The sequence below is a fragment of the Erpetoichthys calabaricus genome, chromosome 16 (genome assembly GCF_900747795.2).
Source record: "Erpetoichthys calabaricus chromosome 16, fErpCal1.3, whole genome shotgun sequence".
NCBI classification, from domain to species: domain Eukaryota; kingdom Metazoa; phylum Chordata; class Cladistia; order Polypteriformes; family Polypteridae; genus Erpetoichthys; species Erpetoichthys calabaricus.
Genome location: NC_041409.2, coordinates 51345782 through 51364010, shown reverse-complemented (window position 1 = coordinate 51364010; position 18229 = coordinate 51345782). Strand labels below are relative to the sequence as shown.

Genomic DNA, 18229 nt, shown 5'->3' with positions numbered 1-18229 from the left:
TGATGTTGGTTAGATGATGTGGCTATTTGAAAAACAAATAATTTACTAAAAGTCTTTTAACTTTCTCACCGACTTTAGTACTAGGGTGTTGCACCGTGTTAGCCATTATGAATGTAGTGAAAAATCAAGCAAAATGACACCTTTTATTGGCTAACGAAAAAGATTACAATATGCGAGCTTTCGAGGCAACTTAGGCCCCAACTGTGTTGCCTCGAAAGCTTGCATATTGTAATCTTTTTAGTTAGTCAATAAAAGATGTCATTTTGCTTGACTTTTCATTACCGACTTTACAAAGTAACCTTGTGTTGCCAAAGATGGGACGGGGCTTTATGCAAATAGGGGATAGTCCTTTACTGCACGTAAAACTTGATTATTTATGAAGTCAATTGTGTATAGGGAAAATAACAATACCATGGTTCGAGGATTAAGAAAATGTTAATTTTTAGTAATTAATAAAGTGAATAATGACACAATCCTTGAGACGGATTATGTCTTTTGAGAGAAAATAATATGATGGCTTTATTTGAACACAAATAAACTGTGTCAGTGTTGACATCTAACAAACTGAAGTCAAGGTAACTAGAAAATGTTAAATAATGCCAGCAACATAACTATTTCAAGTTAAAGTAACTTGAACTAATAAAAATGAACACCCCCGTTGACTGTATCATAAGGTGAAAGTGACACGTATCTTATTACCATTGAGAATATTTCAGTCTTTAAACATTTAGCTTGAAGCATCTATTTTAATATTTCAAATAACTGACTCAGCTATTCTTGTTGATTAGGTTCTTCTGTTTAATGAAGTGAATCCTTACATTTCTTATAAACAGCCTTGTCTATCCTTCTTTTAAAGTCGTTTTTGTTTTGAAATGCCGACTATTTCCCTCGTCATGTCAGCCAGCTTTCCTGCCGCCCGTAAAGTATCTGGCTGCCCCTTCCGACAGCTCCGAAACTACGGTGTCAGTGCACGATCTTCGTTAAAGTGACACGCGCACCACGCAAGCAGCTTATCAGCCGAGAAAGTCGGATCAGCCTGCTCACGGCTCTGCTTTGTGCCTACGTCTGCGTGCGCACACATGTGAGACGAATCACGTGATAACAACGGTAGCCAGCTGACCAGAAGGAATCCCGACGAGTACACTTTTTTGCCGTCGACCCGCTCGCGTCAGGTTTTTTCCCCCTCCCTCGGCACTTGCTTGTTTATTTGTTTTTTTTTATCATATTTTATTTTTTAACACTTTAACGCTCTTGACCCCCGTGATGTGAGCGGCGGCCGCCCGCCTCACAGACAGCGCGGCACGGAGCCGAAGAGTCGACGCACCGGTTTCCTCAGCTCGGAGCTCCTGCGCTTTATTGACATTTCGGACTGCAGCGATCGATCTACGGACCTATCGGGCGGCAAGGCCACCCAACAGAGTGAGAAATGCACGACGCCTTCGAGCCGGTGCCCATCCTGGAGAAGCTCCCTCTGCAGATTGACTGTCTGGCGGCCTGGGGTAAGTGCAGGTGGACTTGACTGTGGCGTCAGGATGCGGCGTGGGCGCCTGAGGTGGGCTGTTAGGGATGAAAGAGGGCGTGCTGACAGGAGGAGATGTTACTAGGCGCAGGGGCAGAACGTCAAGTTAAACACCACCGGGTCCATTACAGGCAGGGAAAGACTATGGGTGAGCAGGGATTTCTTAGGAACCTAACGTGGCCGTCATGATGAGGATGTGTCCATCTCTTCATCTTTGTGCTTAGTTTTGGGTGAAGGTGGCTAAATATTTTTGTGTAGAGCACCAAAACCCACTAGTCCAGTTTACTTCATTTATCAGAAATAACCTCCAGTCACCCTTGCATTCACTTGTGTTGAATTGCATTGTTATTTATATATAGGTGCTATATAACCTTAACATTGAGGGCACCATCCCCTTCACGTCATGCCAGTCGATGTCCTTCAGGGCAGCTGAAAGTATGATACCTGATAACAGACTGAAGAAATCATTTTTCACCATGCATCCATCCATTTTGCGGCAGTTATCCTTGTCTGGGTTGTGGGGACAGAAGTCCAAACAAAGATCCCCAAACGTCTTTTTATTACCCAGCCACCTCCTTCAGCTCATCTGTGGGGGATATCTAATCTTTGTCTGCTCCTGGCAGGGGCATTTCTAGGATTTGCAGGGATCAGGGTCTCAGCCTCTTCTTTGATTGTCATGTGCTGTGCTACACATTCTTAAAGTACTAGGGGGCTCCGCCCCCTGCTCGCTTCACTCGCCAACCCCTGGCATTGGGGCATGACAAAGAGTGAGATGTATGAATTAGATATAGAATAGTGTGCAGGTTTGGATGATGCCTGTATAATTAAAAAATAGAGTGTTTGGCATAGAGTAATGTTTTATTGGAATATTTCTTTGTATACAACATTAGTAGTAAAGATGGTGTCTTGTTTTTGAATGAGTCTTCCTTGGCATGGATCATTTATAAATTTAACTTTAACGTCAGATGAACGTCGAACACGTGAGAAGGCAACATAAAGTTGTCCATGTCCAAAAACGGGCTCAGAGAGGTAGATGCCAACCTTGTCCATGGTTTGTCCTTGTGATTTGTTGATGGTCATGGCAAATGCAGGTTTAATGGGGAACTGTCTGCGTTTGAATGTAAAAGGTAATTCTAGGTCAGAACTCGTAAGGTCAATTCTAGGAATGAGAACAGTATTGTTAGCATGTGAATCTGAAAGAACTGTTGCTTGAATAACATTGTGTGTCATGGTGTTTTGACGACTAACCGTGTGCCATTGCATAAACCCTGTTTAGTGTTAAGGTTTCTTAATAGCATGATTATTGTTCCGTTTTTAAGGGTAAGGTTGTGTTGTGGTCATCCGTCTGGGTTAATAGTGTTCAAATATTCTATGGGGAAATTCAGATGTTCATTGTCGTCATCAGAGTCAACTTTGTCAGAGTTTAGAAAGAGCCGTGTCTCTCCAGGAAGTAATGAAATGACCTGGTTATTAATGTGATTAACATTAATATTTTTTGGACATAATATAGTGCGTTGTGTTAACCACATATGCGAAAGCAGTATGGGCCATTGCCTTTTGGTGGCCTGATATGTACTCCGGTAGATGGAAAAGCAAATGAACTATTGTAGGATCTAATGCAGTTCATAAAGTTTTTACTTTCAGGCACATCGTTAGTGGGAAGCCACGTGTACTGAAAGAAAAAAAGAACAACATGTGCGTTGTCCCTGCTGCACTGAATAAGCGCAGGCGCTCTAACATCACCCCTCCCCCCATCTGACTCTCTCTCTCTTATTCAGTGCAGCAGGGACAACGCACATGTTGTTCTTTTTTTCTTTCAGTACACGTGGCTTCCCTGTTTGTTTATATATCTAGTGACTTCTCTGCCTGTCTGTCTCTCTATTACGCAGTGCTCTGTCTGTCTGTGTGTTATGGATCTTAAAAATAAGTTATAAGGACAGTTGTTCCTGTTAATTGCAGTCTCAATTGTTAAAAAAATATTTGAAAAGGAGCATCCCACATGAAAATATAACAATCTCAGTAACTGACATTGCATACCAATGTATACGTTTTATGTCCGTTTGAGGTTTAAAAGAAAAGAAAAAAAAAAAAGCAACACTTCATCCCCAGCGGGGAATCGAACTCAGGTCTGTGAGGCAAGGAAAAGCTGCTCTGCGCTAAGAGGCAAATCTTAGCGTGCTACGCCACAGAAGCTGTTGAATCATTCTTGAAGCTTTTGTGAAAGTGTTTATTTGATCTTTGGAACTCGGGCTTTATATATTCTATAGTTTATGCCTACTACATTTTGTAACATTTATTACTAAAATATGAAAAAGTTTCTGTTTTAACAATGTGTTTACACAGATTACTTTAGAATAATGATCTCTTATTTCCACTGTAAAACTCCACTTCACTCCCACATAATCAATCAAGGCGTGAGCTGGGAAAACTTCCCTCACGTTCTAAGTCGGTGGGGGGATGGAATAGCCGGCTGCTGGCAGCTTGTCTTTTATCAGCACATTTAGAGGACAAAGGATGCTGGCGGAGAGGTGTGAACGGATTTAAGAAGCGATTTAAGGTGGGCCGGATATACGAGTTTTTTCGTAGGCTCTGGTAATTCTAGTGTTAAGGCAGCACCTTATCCCCAGCGTGGAGAGGGCACTCCACACTTTTCTGGCTGAAAACTGTGACCTCAGATTTGGAGAAGTTGAACACTCCAAGTGCGCACTTGAGCTCACCTATTGTTGAAGCCAACAGGTGTCTACTGTAGTGTTCTGTGACCGAGACAAAGTTCACATCGTATCTCCTGAATCTGCGGTTTGACGAACCGACAGACCTTCTTTTCTGGCAACCTGACATAGTCTTCCCCAGGAAGGCTGGCTAGTGTTATCCCCCTAAATTTGGTGCACAATCTCTGGTCCTATCTGCCTGGGTTTATATTTTTTTTAGAGTTACGAAATGATACATTTTCTGATCTTGTGGCTCTAGATGTGATGAGAATCAAATGAGAATACGCGTCTGGGAATAATCTGTGTGTAGTGAATAGCAGCAAAATCCTGTGCTGAAAACACTCTTCCTAAATCATCCATCCCTGATTTCTCCACACTGTGTTTTACGCATTTTAAAGCGCTGCCAGGGTTTCAAGAGAGAGACAGAGCAAAAGAATACTGAACAGAAGACTTGATGCTGATAGAAAATAGAAAAGTAACATGGCTGTCATCCATTCAGGAGCTCAGTAGTGCGAGGTGACTGAAGTGTAATAATTAAATTGCACATCGTAATGAGTGGTGTCAGTGGAAACAGACAAACAGACAGACACGTGGACCACCACAGCTCCACATGTTTGAGAAGTGCTTCTGTTTGCTGCGATATCTTTCTTTCATTTTAACTATTTGATGATCATTGTGGTCTATAGATACACTAAGTGTTAAAACCCTGCGGCTCTTGTTGTGTGTTTTCATTTCCAGTTAGACAGTCGTGTTTCACTTCTTCAATTATGTGTTTAGATGTGCAGTCAGAAGGTGGACGCTGTGCAGCCTCATCTGTGCTTCTGCTGATGTCAGTGGGCTGATTTGTTGATTTGGGTGTTTTGAGCACTGAAATCCATATCTCCTGTAGCTCTTCATTATTGTCCATATTACTGACTGAGAATGGTAAACCGGATATGGACGCAGGTACATGCCCATGGACGCAGGAGACATAGTGCGCAGGCGCCACACAAAAACTAAACTTCATCTTAAAATAATATTTAATTTACTAGATTTTCTCAAACCCCATCAAAAGTTAAGTAGCACATTAAATGCTTTGTGTTAAGTGTTCCCAGAGCCGCCTTAATCGCTACATGCTTCTTAAACTGACTTCCTCTTGCTGTAAGAGGAGGTGCAGGCAGCACACAGAATACATTCATTTCATGATATTCCTGCTCCCTGAACATTTAGAATGCTAAGATAAATATTTGATATAATTTTCATGATGAAATGCATTAAACCAGGTATTAATCATGTGGGGGCATGGTGGCGTGGAGATTGCACTGCTGCCTCGCAGCAATGGGGTCCTGGTTGTTCCCCGCTTTGAATTTGCATGTTTTTCTGGTGGGTTTCTGCTTCAGTTTCCTTTCAAAGTCATGTAGGATGTCAGGTTTTGTTATGCTGTATTAACCCTGCTAGTGTATGTATTGCTCGTATTCACATTGCGATGTGCTGGCGGCCCCGTTCAGGATTTGCTCCTGCTTTGCACACAGTGCTTGCTGGGATGGGCGCAACCCTGAATGGATGGCATAATTAAACATGTATAACGAAGATTTTTTTTTAAGTTCTGAACACTCCATGGTCTAAGTTTATAACTACGTTTAATTTCGCAAAGACGTTTATCGTGTGGTGATTGGTTATGTGGAGAAAGAAAAAGGAAAGATAGGAACTGCAGGTTTGGTACGTCAGACAGAGACAGCATGCATGCAATAAAGAAAGCCTGCTCAGAAGAACATGCATTGAATTCTGTGTTCGTGTCTCCAACCACCGGATCACAAACCCAATATTTTCACAATATTTAAGTTAAACCTGTGCGATACCCATTCATACATCCAGTTTTTTGGAGCCTCGTCACACCTGTCATAAAGTTCTCTACACTGAACGTACACCTGGGGACTCCTTACTGCGAGGGAGCAGCACTACCACATCACTATCGTGCATGTTTAATACCTGCTTTAATGTATTTCATCATGAAAATTTATCTTGGCATTCTACATTTTCAGAGAGCAGGAATATCATGAAGTGAATATATTCTGTGCGGCGATCACTGCCAGTGCCTCCTCTTAGTGCAGAGAAAGTCAGTTTAAGAAGCGCTTAGCAATTAACAACTGGGTCGGGGAACACAACACAAAGCATTTAATGTGCTACATTAACTTATGATGGGATTTGAGAAAATCTAGTAAATTAAACATTGATTTTAGGATGAAGTTTAGTTTGCGGCATTCTACTTTAGTGACAAAATAAACTATGAGAATAAAGTGGAAATGTTGACTTTAATCTTGACATAGTTTTTTTTTTCTTCACTGTGGCTTTAATACGCTTCTGTAGGGCTATACCACAAATAGCATTATAAATGCAAGTTGCAGTTTTATTATTTATGTATACTGTATAGCTTGAAGCAAGGTTCATATTAATGCAGTTTGCCTTAATGATGGTTCAGTTGGTAAGATGTCATCACCAAGTTGCACTTGTTTTATTTTATTTTAATTTGGTGAATACTGTGTAATGCACCTGGGCTTTGAAGTCTTGGAAGTAATACAGTAGTATTATTACTGGAAGTTGCACTATTATTTATTGTATTGTTATTATTTATTAGTTTAAATATCATGCAGTTTAATGATGGTAAAGTTATTTAAAAAGTCACTTTAACGTGTCAGTGGACAGAGATTGTTAACAAAGTGTAGTTGGTTTACAAAAAATATTTACTATTCCTTTTCTAAGACATGTTTAGTGCAATACAACTTTTGACAAGCACCTCTGGATATTTTACTAAGTCTAAATGCCTCTTTGGGTGGTTGAAAATATGTTGTCAAAATTTTAGTTTAAGTTGTTTGTTCAATAAAAAGGTTCTATATTTTGACTGCATCTGTCATGCAATATTATTCCTTCTCTTCATTAGTGCCACCCCCTTGAAAACTATCACTTTATGGGGCCATGCAAACCTATATTAATACTTGTGTGCACATTAAAATGTTTTTTTGTACAATGTACAATTCTCATGACAGTGGAATACAGTCATAGCCAAAATTATTAGTTATTAATTATTATTAATTTTCCCAGAAAATGCACCATTTCTCCCAGAAAATTATTCTAATTACAAATGTTTTGGTATACACACGTTTATTTCCTTTATGTGCATTGGAACAACACAAAAAACAGAGAAAAAAAGCTAAATCTGACATCATGTCACACAGAACTCCAAAAATGGGTCGGACAAAATTATTGTCACCCTTTCAAAATTGTGGTTAAATCATTTTATTTCAAGCATATGATGCTCGTTTGAACTCACCTGTGGCAAGGAACAGATGCTGGCAATATAGCAATCACACCTGAAGCCAGTTAAAATGGAGAAAAGTTGACTCAACCTTTCTGTTGTGTGTCTGAGTGTGCCACACTAAGCATGGAGAACAGAAAGAAGAGCAGAGAATTGTCTGAGGACTTGAGAACAAAAATTGTGGAAAAATATCAACAATCTCAAGGCTACAAGTCCATCTCCAGAGATCTTCATGTTCCTTTGTCCACTGTGCGCAACATAATCAAGACGTTCACAACACATGGCAGTGTAGCTAATCTCCCTGGACGTGGACGGAAAAGAAAAATTGATAAAAGACTGCAACGAAGGATAGTCCGAATGGTGGATAAACAACCCCAATCAACTTCAAAACATATTCAAGCTGTTCTGCAGACTTAGTTCGAGCCGACACTGTTGCACCCTATCTGTCGACATCTGAACAAAATGAAACGATATGGCAGGAGAGCCAGGAGGACCCCACTGCTGACACAGAAACATAAAAAAGCCACACTGGAGTTTGCCAAAATGTACTTGAGGAAGTCAAAATCCTTCTGGGCGAACGTCTTGTGGACAGATGAGACCAAGGTAGAGCTTTTTGGTAAAGCTCATCATTCTACTGTTTACAGAAAACAGAATGAGGCCTACGAAGAAAAGAACACAGTACCTACAGTCAAACATGGTGGAGGTTCTAAGATGTTTTGGGGATGTTTTGCTGCCTCTGGCACTGGATGCCTTGACCTTGTGCAAGGCATCATAAAATCTGAAGACTACCAAAAGATATTGGGGCGCAATGTAGGGCCCAGTGTCAGAAAGCTGGGTCAGTGTCAGAAAGCTGGGTCAGGACAATGACCCCAAACATACCTCTAAAAGCACCCAGAAATGGTTGAAGACAAAGCACTGGAAAGTTCTGAAGTGGCCAGCAATGAGTCCGGATCTAAATCCGACTGAACACTTATGGAGAGATCTCAAAATTGCTGTTCGGAGAAGGCACCCTTCAAATCTTAGAGACCTTGAGCAGTTTGCAAAAGAAGAGTGGTCGGAAATTCCAGTTGAGAGGTGTAACAAGCTTGTTGATGGTTATAGGAAGCGCTTGATTTCAGTTATTTTTTCCAAAGGGCGTGCAACCAAATATTAAGTTGAGGGTGCCAATAATTTTGTCCAGCCCGGTTTTTGAGTTGTGTGTGAAATTATGTCAGATTTGGCTTTTTTTCTCTGTTTTTTTGTGTTGTTCCAATGCACATAAAGGAAATAAACACGTGTATACCAAAACATTTGTAATTGCAACAATTTTCTGGGAGAAATGGTGCATTTTCTGGGAAAATTCCAGGGGTGCTGATAATTTCGGCCATGACTGTAGGTTATTGTTAGCCATTAATTGCAGTGGAAAATGTGGTTCACATCCACACATGCATGGGGAAAAAAATACCGTCCAATACCGTGAAACTGGTATAATTTTGAAAAATACCGTGATATAGAATTTTGGTCATACCACCCAGCACTAATGTGTGTGTGTGTGTGTATGTGTGTATATAATATATATATATATATATATATATATACACACACAGTGGAACCTCGGTTTGTGAGTAACTTGGTTTACGAGTGTTTTGCAAGACGAGTAAAAATTTTTAATAAATTTTGACCTGATAAACGAGCGAGGTCTTGCAGTATGAGTAGTATGTACAGTATACACTTTGTCTGCAGAGCATCATGTGATCACAACTGAGCTGATGGTGGTTCTCTCTCTCTCGCTGCGGGATTGTGGGCAATCGTCTCCTATTCTCCGTCTGAGTCGGTGTGCCTCAATCATATAGTCAACAGCCGTACGAGCGTATACTGTTTACTACAGCATTAGCATTATTAATAATAATAATAATAATACATTTTATTTATATAGTGCCTTTCCCATGCTCAAGGCACTTACAGAATATAATAAAGAACGGCAGCATATACAGTATATAGCATTGTACAAACCAGATAAATAAATAAAGAAGATTAAGACAGTGAATTCTGGAAAAAAAAACAGACAGCATAATTGATGGTCTAGGACACACACATACAGGTTACATTAGCATCTTGACAGAGAAGTAAACTGAGAGAAGGGTAATAAAGTCAAGTAGAGCTAAAAGCCTTCCTGAACAGATGAGTTTTGAGTTGTTTTTTAAAAGAATTTATGGAGTCAACTGACCTGATTAATTTCAGTAGGTCATTCCAGAGTCTGGGAGCTATGGAGCTGAAGGCCCTGTCACCCATGGAGTGTAGATTAGTGTGGGGCACAACAAGATTACCAGAATCACAGGACCTTAGTGGGCGGACAGGCACATAGTGATGGAGAAGGTCACTGATGTAGTTTGGCGCGAGGTTATTTAAGGCTTTGTAGGTCATTAGTAGGATTTTATATTCGATTCTGTAAGACACAGGGAGCCAGTGAAGACGGAGCAGGATGGGTGTGATGTGCTCGCTGCTGCTGGTTCGAGTAAGGACTCTTGCAGCTGAGTTTTGAATAAGCTGGAGCTGTGATATAAGATTAGAAGGGGCACCTGCCAGTAGGGAATTACAATAATCGATGCAGGATGTGATAAAAGCATGGACAAGTTTCTCAGCATTAGAGAAGGAGAGGAAGGAGCGAACACGGGATATGTTATGGAGGTGAAAGTAAGAAAGTTTCTTAATGTGATTTATGTGGGCAGAATAATAAGAGCACTGTGACTGTGTGTATGTGTGTGTGTGCTCACACGTGCATGTGTGCTGTGACGTGCGAGTCCCCGTCTTGCACCTTAAAACACGAAGCTGAGCCTCAGTACTTTAGCAACACCAGCTTTATTCAGCTTGAAACAGCAACAGCGCGGTTATTTATACACAGACACAGCAGTCAGGCAGGGCCCTGCACATTTATAATGTTCCTTGTTCCTTGTATCACCCATCGACAGCAGGCGCTTATAGCATGTCTGCGATCTTTTCGGATTCGCTTTTACGGCGAACTGCTACAGCGCTGGGAGACTGCGATTGCTTTGGGACGCTCTTCCGCGTGTCGTCCCGTTGGGTGCAATCCCACAAGAGTTTAGAAACTCACTCACACCAGCTGTGATTCTTTTTAAAGGTAAAGTGCAGGTTAATTTGTTTTATGTATTTTTACTTTATATTTTGTATTAATCATTTTTATATGAATAGTTTTGGGTTGTGGAACAAATCATCTGAGTTTCCATTATTTCTTATGGGGAAATTCACTTTAATATACGAGTGCTCCGGACAACGAGCACGTTTCTGGAATGAATTATTCTCGCAAACCGAGGTTCCACTGTATGTGTGTGTGTGTGTGTATATATATATATATATATATATATATATATATAATGTGTGTGTGTGTGTGTATATATATATATATATATATATATATATATATATATATATAATATGTAATGTGTATATGTGTGTGTGTGTGTGTGTGTATATGTGTATAAATAATCCATGTCTTTTGTGATGGACAACCGGCTACAGACTCCGGTCGCCACCCCCAGGCCGCTAGGAGGAGCCCTCCGGACCGCATGATGGTGCCCCGAGTTCCAGCAGGGCCTCATGGACTTTGTAGTTTCTATACACAGCCCTGCTGGATACCTTGGGGACCATCGGGAGTCGCTGTAGGGGGGCTAGTGGGCTCTTGTGTGCCCTATAACCCGGGAGTGCGTCACAGTCACGTGGCCGGAAGAAACGACGTACTCCCGGGGTGAAGAAGAGGACTGTTTACCCTGACCCGGAAGGAAACGGACTTGTGGGTTTTGCCAGGAACCATTTCCGGGTCAGGGGATATAAAAGGACTATGGGAAAGCCCAGACACTGAGCTGAGCTGGGAGGTAGGAGGGCGAAGTGTCTGGGCGAGGAGGATTTGTATTGTTTATTGTGAGAGAATTGTTATATGAGTAGTGTGGTGGAAAGGGTGCTTTGTGCACGGTACAATAACAAAATAAATAGTTGTTATTCTTTTACTTCGTGTTTGGAGTGGTACCTGAGGGTTCAAGAGGTGGACAAAGGGCTTATCTGTTACACTGTCTATTTCTGTCCGAGAGAACTACTTAATGGATTTAGATCAGGTTTTTTTTTTCTGTAATGTGCTTGAACATTCCAGTTGATTCTGCGACTTCTCTCATCACGCTAAGTATCATAGTTCACTTGCAGGAGCAATTTATTTATGTGAATCCTAGAGAGACGCAGCGGGCCGAGGGAACTGGTGCGGGGCCCTCCTCACTCACGCGCCAGCTTCCGGGCGTACCTTACCTCCACTTAGGTAGTGAACGAGAGAACTACTTAACAGATTTAGATCGGGTTTTTTTTTCTAGAATTTGCTGGAACCTTCCGGTTGATTCTGCGACTTCTCTCATCGCACTAAGTATCATAGTTCGCTTGCAGTACTAATTATTTGTGCGAATCTGAGAGACCGGCTGTGGGCCGAGAGGACGGGTGTGGGGCCCTCCTCACTCATGCGTCAGCCTCGGGGCATACCTTAGCTCCACTTAGCTAGCGAACAAGAAAACTACTTAACGGATTTAGATTGGGGTTTTTTTTTTTCTACAATTTGGTTGAACATTCTGGTTGATTTTGCGACTTCTCTCAACGCACTTAGTATCATAGATCACTTCCAGGAGCGATATATTCGCCATATTCTGAGACAGAGGCTGCGGGCCAAAGGGAGGGGAATGTGATGTCAGGAGTGGGGAGCCAGGCAGGGCCCTCCTCACTGTCCTGTTTCACTACTAAGTGGCCAGAGTCACGGGGAATGGCTAGTTTCTAATAAAAATGTTTTCCAGATGGCAGTTAGTTTTCAGTCTCTTGGATTTAGAGTTTCATTCCCATCTGTGTGAAGTTTACATGTTGCCTGTTCTTCTATACCCCGCAGACCTGCATATTCAGTTGTTTTTCTTGGTAATATGACTCTGCAAAGCAAAATCACCTTTGCTAAGTTAGTTTAAATCCATATACACATCAAATGCTTTAAAGGGTGATTTAGACACTACATGCGTCCATTTATGTTGAATTGCACCTGTTCCTGCTTTGGCGCCTTGTGTCACCATACTGGAAAATGAATGACTTAATTATCAGGGGATGGTAAAAAAACTGTAAATGGCAGAAGGTGTTACAGCTTTGGTAATCTCGGGTTATATGCCTACAGAGCATCTGTGTCCGCCTAGTGTTTTTTATTCTGTTAAATGATTTGCCGACTACTTCCACAAGTGTTTTCATTGGCTGACCTTGGTATTGTGCTACCATTGCTAGTCTGTTGATCACATTGACTGTACTGGGCCCTGTTGTCACCGTGCCTTGTGGAGTGGGGCACAGATTTGTTAATTGTGTGTGAAAAGCATGGATCTGTGGTTCTGCGCACTACTGTCTTGGCAAGATTTGACTCCAGCTCTGTGTTCCTGTGACTCGGAGAAGGATTTCATAGCAACATGTGCTTGTGCTTCTATCTGTTGTTTCATTTTTATGGTCATTTGTTTTGCAAAGGAAACTGTTTCTAGCTTCTTGTCAGTTCTTTTCAGTCCTTCACTTTCATTTTTCCCCAGTGTCCCAGTTTGGACTTGTAATGAAGAGATTCCATTTTATGGTCCAGCCAGTGTGCTGCAGTGATCCTGCATAAAGACCACTGCATAGAGTTTTATGTCCTAGAGAACTGAATTGCATCTGTCCTGCTTGGACTTAAAGGTTGATCTCCTGATGTTTGCGTGGGGCGTGAAGTGGGAATGTGCAGGAGGATTTGTTCAGGTTTCCTCTCTAGTCCTTCTAGTCTCAGATGAGTGTACAGCGAGAATGAAATGTGAAGAAAAGAGGAACCTAATGACGCACCGTTTCCTCTTCAGCAACTGTTTGTCGGCTGAGTAGACTCTGAAAAAATGAAGTGAGAACAAAATAACTCTAACCTGTCATCTCGCTCTTGTGATTTGCCAAACTAATTGAAGTTGGGCCGTTGTTGTTTGTATATATGAAAGCCTGATGTGTGCACTGTGTATCTTTGTAGCCAGACAGGTAGGGTTCTGCTTTATTTAGCTATAATTCCCTAATCTCTTTTGAAGTGATGGTGGTGTGCTGTTGTAGCACTTGATAGCACATGGACGTGTATTCAGATTATATCTGTGCCCCCTCCCTGTACCTGAGGATGCTGTGTGTTTTCTTTAATGGGTGTCATTTTTGTCCATGGGCGCAAAAGCCTGCAGGGAAAATGCAGGTAGATAGTGGTTGCTCTTTCCATCTTGGACAGTTGCTGTTGAAAAGAATGCAAGGGCTGAATGAAGATGGAAAGGTTTCCCTCATACCTAGAAATGCTATGAGCCTAGCGATGACATGCTTTCTGATTTTCAAAGAGTGTGTGGATCAGGGCTGTCAGAATGAACATCACTATTTGAATTAAATTTGAATCTATATGAAAAACTCTTATTCAAAAGCAAATGATTGTAAAACAATGCGCACCCCCCCCCCGTTGTTTTTTTTTGTAAAAGTCTTTCACTAATTTTAGTATCCTGTTTTTACTCCTGAGACGATATTCATCAATACTTCTGTATTTTGCATGTGTTTGGAACATCACTTCCATGATCAACAATTTTATCATTATAAATTATTATTTTGTGTTGTCCTTTATAAAACAAACAGAATTTCCTATTGTGCTGCTCTGCGTTTTGGTTAACAAGTGTGCTAACAACATATTCTGAGACCTCTCCAGCACCCTGGGGGTATCGTATTGCTCCTGTGATGTTCCTTTTCACTCTTGAAACTGAGAACTGTGCTTTACTGTTGTAAAACAGTTAAATGTTCATCAAGCACATTATGTGACACTCACAAATATCTTCATCTTTCTCAACACCTGTTTCCAGGTGTACCTCGTGCACTATTTTCGTAGCACGCCATTTAACACTGTGCGATATTTCATTTAAGCCAGTGATCTTTCAACACACTCTGATAGCATTGCTAACATTTGCTGTTGTGGAGTTGCTGAGTTTTTCAGTGCTAATAATGGAGCCCTGGAATGTTTTGAAATTCTGTTTTTTAACCTGGGAGTCAAACCATGTGACATTCATTAGTTGCAGGAAGTTAATGTGACGAGCAGCCTACATAAGGAGGACCCCCAGGTGGATGAGAGGAGATATATGCAGGAGCCAAAGTACTGAGTGTGTGGTAAAGCAGTATGAGAAAAGGACAGAGGAGGTCTGAGAAGTCAAGTATAGGAGAGAAGATCGTGACAAGGGGGTCATGGGTTAGCAGGTGCCTGACTGGGTACCCCCCAGTGTTTATTCATGTATTGAACTCATCATGTTCTGAGGTTTGATGACCATAAAGCATCTCATCATCAGGTGTATGAGAATTAATATAATACTAGCCACACAGACCAGATTTAAAAAGTATTTGACCTCTATTGCCCTACATCTAATTTGAGCACCTTTCCTATGTATTTCGTGTGCCCAAACCTCTCTTGACTGGCATTCCCTCTGTTTGAGCACATTCCCATAAAGGCTGGTTCTCAGACTCTGTCATTATTTCTGCATTATTTTCCAGGCACCTTGCTTGCCCCATGTCTGTTTCTATACTTCCCATCTTTGATGGCAGCTCTCAGGGTGGCTCCTACCACTTTACTCCTCCTTGTGCATCACACACTCACACTTCCATTTATGATTGGTTAGTTTGGCGTTCGTAACACAATCAGATTGCTTGCAGATTGGACACACGCAGAACTTATTGTTTTATAATATACTGGTCATGGTACCCGTTGAAGACAGATAATAGGACAATTTAAAAATATTTGCTGTCTATTGCCCTATGTGTACTTTCAGCACCTTTCCTTTTAAATCTCCTGTGTCTGAACCTCTCATCACTGGTGCTTCCTTTCTTGAGTGTGTTCCCATAAAGCCTGCTTCTCACACTCTGCCACTTTCTTCAAGGAGTCCTGATAACCTTCTGTCTGCTTTTATACTTGCCATCTTTGAAGGTGACTCTCAGCATGCCTCCTACACCTTTACTCCTCCTTGTGTCTGACACTCGCACTTCCTCTTCCGACTGCGTCCTCAAAGCCAAAATGACCAGTCCTGCTAAAGACAAACTGACCAATCAAATTGCTTGTAGGGACTGGACACACACACACACACAAACACACACACACACAGACCTTTGTGTTTTATTACACAGTATATTAGATGGCTAGAGTTGTACTAGTTAAGTTATTGTGACAAAAATTATAAGAATACATTTGCAGGTTTATATGGTTATTATTGTAACATTTACAGAGGCCTGTGAAATTCTTGACTTGCATGTGCTGATTAACATGTCATCTATTTCCAGTGCCATGATTAGTTATAAACAGGTATGAAAAATACAATATAATAAACAGTAAGATAGACAGATGTAAAAGGTGCTACTGTATATAAAATGTTATAGGCTCCTTATTGTCATGTGTACAGAATCCAATGAAATTCTTACTTGCATTTGTTAATCAACATTCACTGCGTCGCCACTCTATGGCACCATGGTTTGTGGGTAGAACTGCTTCACCTTCAAAGTTTTGCCTTCTTTACCTGATAAATCTCAGAACACATTTACATTTACTTATTTGGCTGACGCCTTTATCCAAGGTGACTTACAACATTTGTGATACAATTGCTTGCATTTTATTTTGTTTTTCCAATTGGAGCACAGGCATGTCAAGTGACTTGCTCATGGTCACAGAGTGTCAGTAGCGGAGTTTGAACCCACATCCTCAGGGTTTGAAGTCCAAAGCCTTAACCAATACACGTTTGTCATAAGAGTTTGTGTGTGAAAAATTATATTAAATCACTATTATTTTTATGAATACAGAAACAGTTGCCACCAAGTTCTGGTCAGAAGCACCCTTCTCTAGGTCCCCATGTGAGACTGTCCACTTTTTTACCATGGTCTTTATTTGGTCTTTATACCGCTTCTTTTCACCTACAGCCAAATGTCAACCAAGGTGTAACTGGCCATCTAAAATTCTGCAGGTGAGCCGATTTGGGGGGCATTTTAGCTGGTAGTAGACAATCGTGGCCTTAAAACTTCTGCAGTTATTCCTTGCAGATAGATCAGAATGAGGCACGAGGTGATATTCAGAATGCACTGAAGGCAGCATATATACAGTATGTCAAAGTATCACAGGTTGAACGAAGAGGATCTGATGGCTACTTTACGTGCTTAACATTTGAGGATGTTACCAGACTTTGAGGAACATAAAGTAGGGTATATTAAATACTCCCTTAGTCAGCTGGTAGCACTGCAGTCAGTACAGCCTAAGGAGCTTCATCACACCTTCTTAGAGGATCAACTTACCTGAGGATGGATAGGGAGAAGATCTGAAGTGAGGATACAATTTGAAAGGCTTCAGAACTGGCATGCCTCGGTATAATGAGGAATGTTGAATCACGTTTGAAGAAGTTGGATGAACTGTTACACCTTGTGGTGAGTCACAGAGAGTTTAGGTACCGTGGTATTTTAGTACCAGCTGACAACTAGCTTAATCTTCATATTTAAGACATGATTTTATTGCTGGAGAGGTTTGTTACTGTCCTGCACTCTTCCTCAAGTGCCCTGCCAAAGTCGCAAATCAGATAAACTCCTTTCCAATGACCACACAGACAAGAGTTTCCAGTTAGCTTTATTTACTGAAGCCAGTTGGGATAGAGTAAAACGGCAATGCCTTCAAAATGCCGAACTGAGCTGGACGTTTGAAGCAAAAGAAGAGTGACAGACATATGCTCTCCATTTTCCATGTTTCTGTTCTCTCTCTCTCTGGTTCAGGTTGATGACATCACTAACCAAAGATGAGCTATTTTCTAAGTAGAAAAATGCTGAACATCACCACTAGATGGCTTAATCTTAATCTTTACTTAATTCAAATCTTAACTCAAAACAGCACAGTTACGAATAGGCTGGACATCGATGTGAATTAACAATAAAAAAAAAAAAAAAAGTGAGCACATTACAACTAGAATTAAAATGTGTGATTCAGACATTGAAATACAGACTGAATTCATCTGCATTACAGCCCAGAGAGCTAAGCTCCATCATCCTTGTTAATGCTTATCAACTCGGCAACACTCCATTACCAAATATCTAATGATGAATCATTCTGACATAGAATACAGTACTGCCGACTTCAACTGGGGGAGCTTTGAAAGGAACAAACTTATGTCAGCATGATCAATTTGTGGGCACAACAAACCGGACCTTCTATGTTCAAATGTAAATGACTTTTACTGTAAACCTGTGGCACATCTGGCCAGATCGGACATCATCTTACTGTCACCCGAAGCCTGTTATCGACAGCTATATTACACTTATTATATCCAAATCAGTGTGAGTTTTGGAAGGGTTGTGGAGTGCTATGATATTTATATTTCCTTGAGCTTCTGTAAAGTTTTAATTTCCCCCTGGCAATAGCTAAAGTGCAATCTGTCCATCAGTCTGTCTTTCACTCACTTAACTCTTGGTAGCAGGGAGTTGCAATTTGCCTTGATGGCACCAGACAGAATGTAGTTCTACTACTGGGCACAGTCACATGTAAGTCTAAGTCTGTAAGTTTAATGGTTCACCACTACCTTTTAGGGTGATTATTTATTTATTTTTTTTTGGTTTGCTTCACAAATTTTTTGCGGTATGTACATCTCAAGACATTTGTGTTTTGATTAGTCCTGTATCGTAACA

General features: G+C 41.0%; 1 protein-coding gene across 2 annotated transcripts in view; it reads left to right on the top strand.

The window, feature by feature from the left end:
• Positions 1-1073: 1073 nt before the first annotated feature.
• The window catches only part of vps39 (VPS39 subunit of HOPS complex), a 199400-nt gene continuing 182244 nt past the window's right edge, over positions 1074-18229 (top strand). For both annotated transcript variants that reach the window (XM_028821154.2, XM_028821153.2), the window contains exon 1: positions 1074-1499. In XM_028821154.2, the coding sequence (XP_028676987.1) occupies positions 1427-1499 (73 nt within the window). In that variant the 5' untranslated portion in view covers positions 1074-1426. The remainder of the gene's footprint in view (positions 1500-18229) is intronic.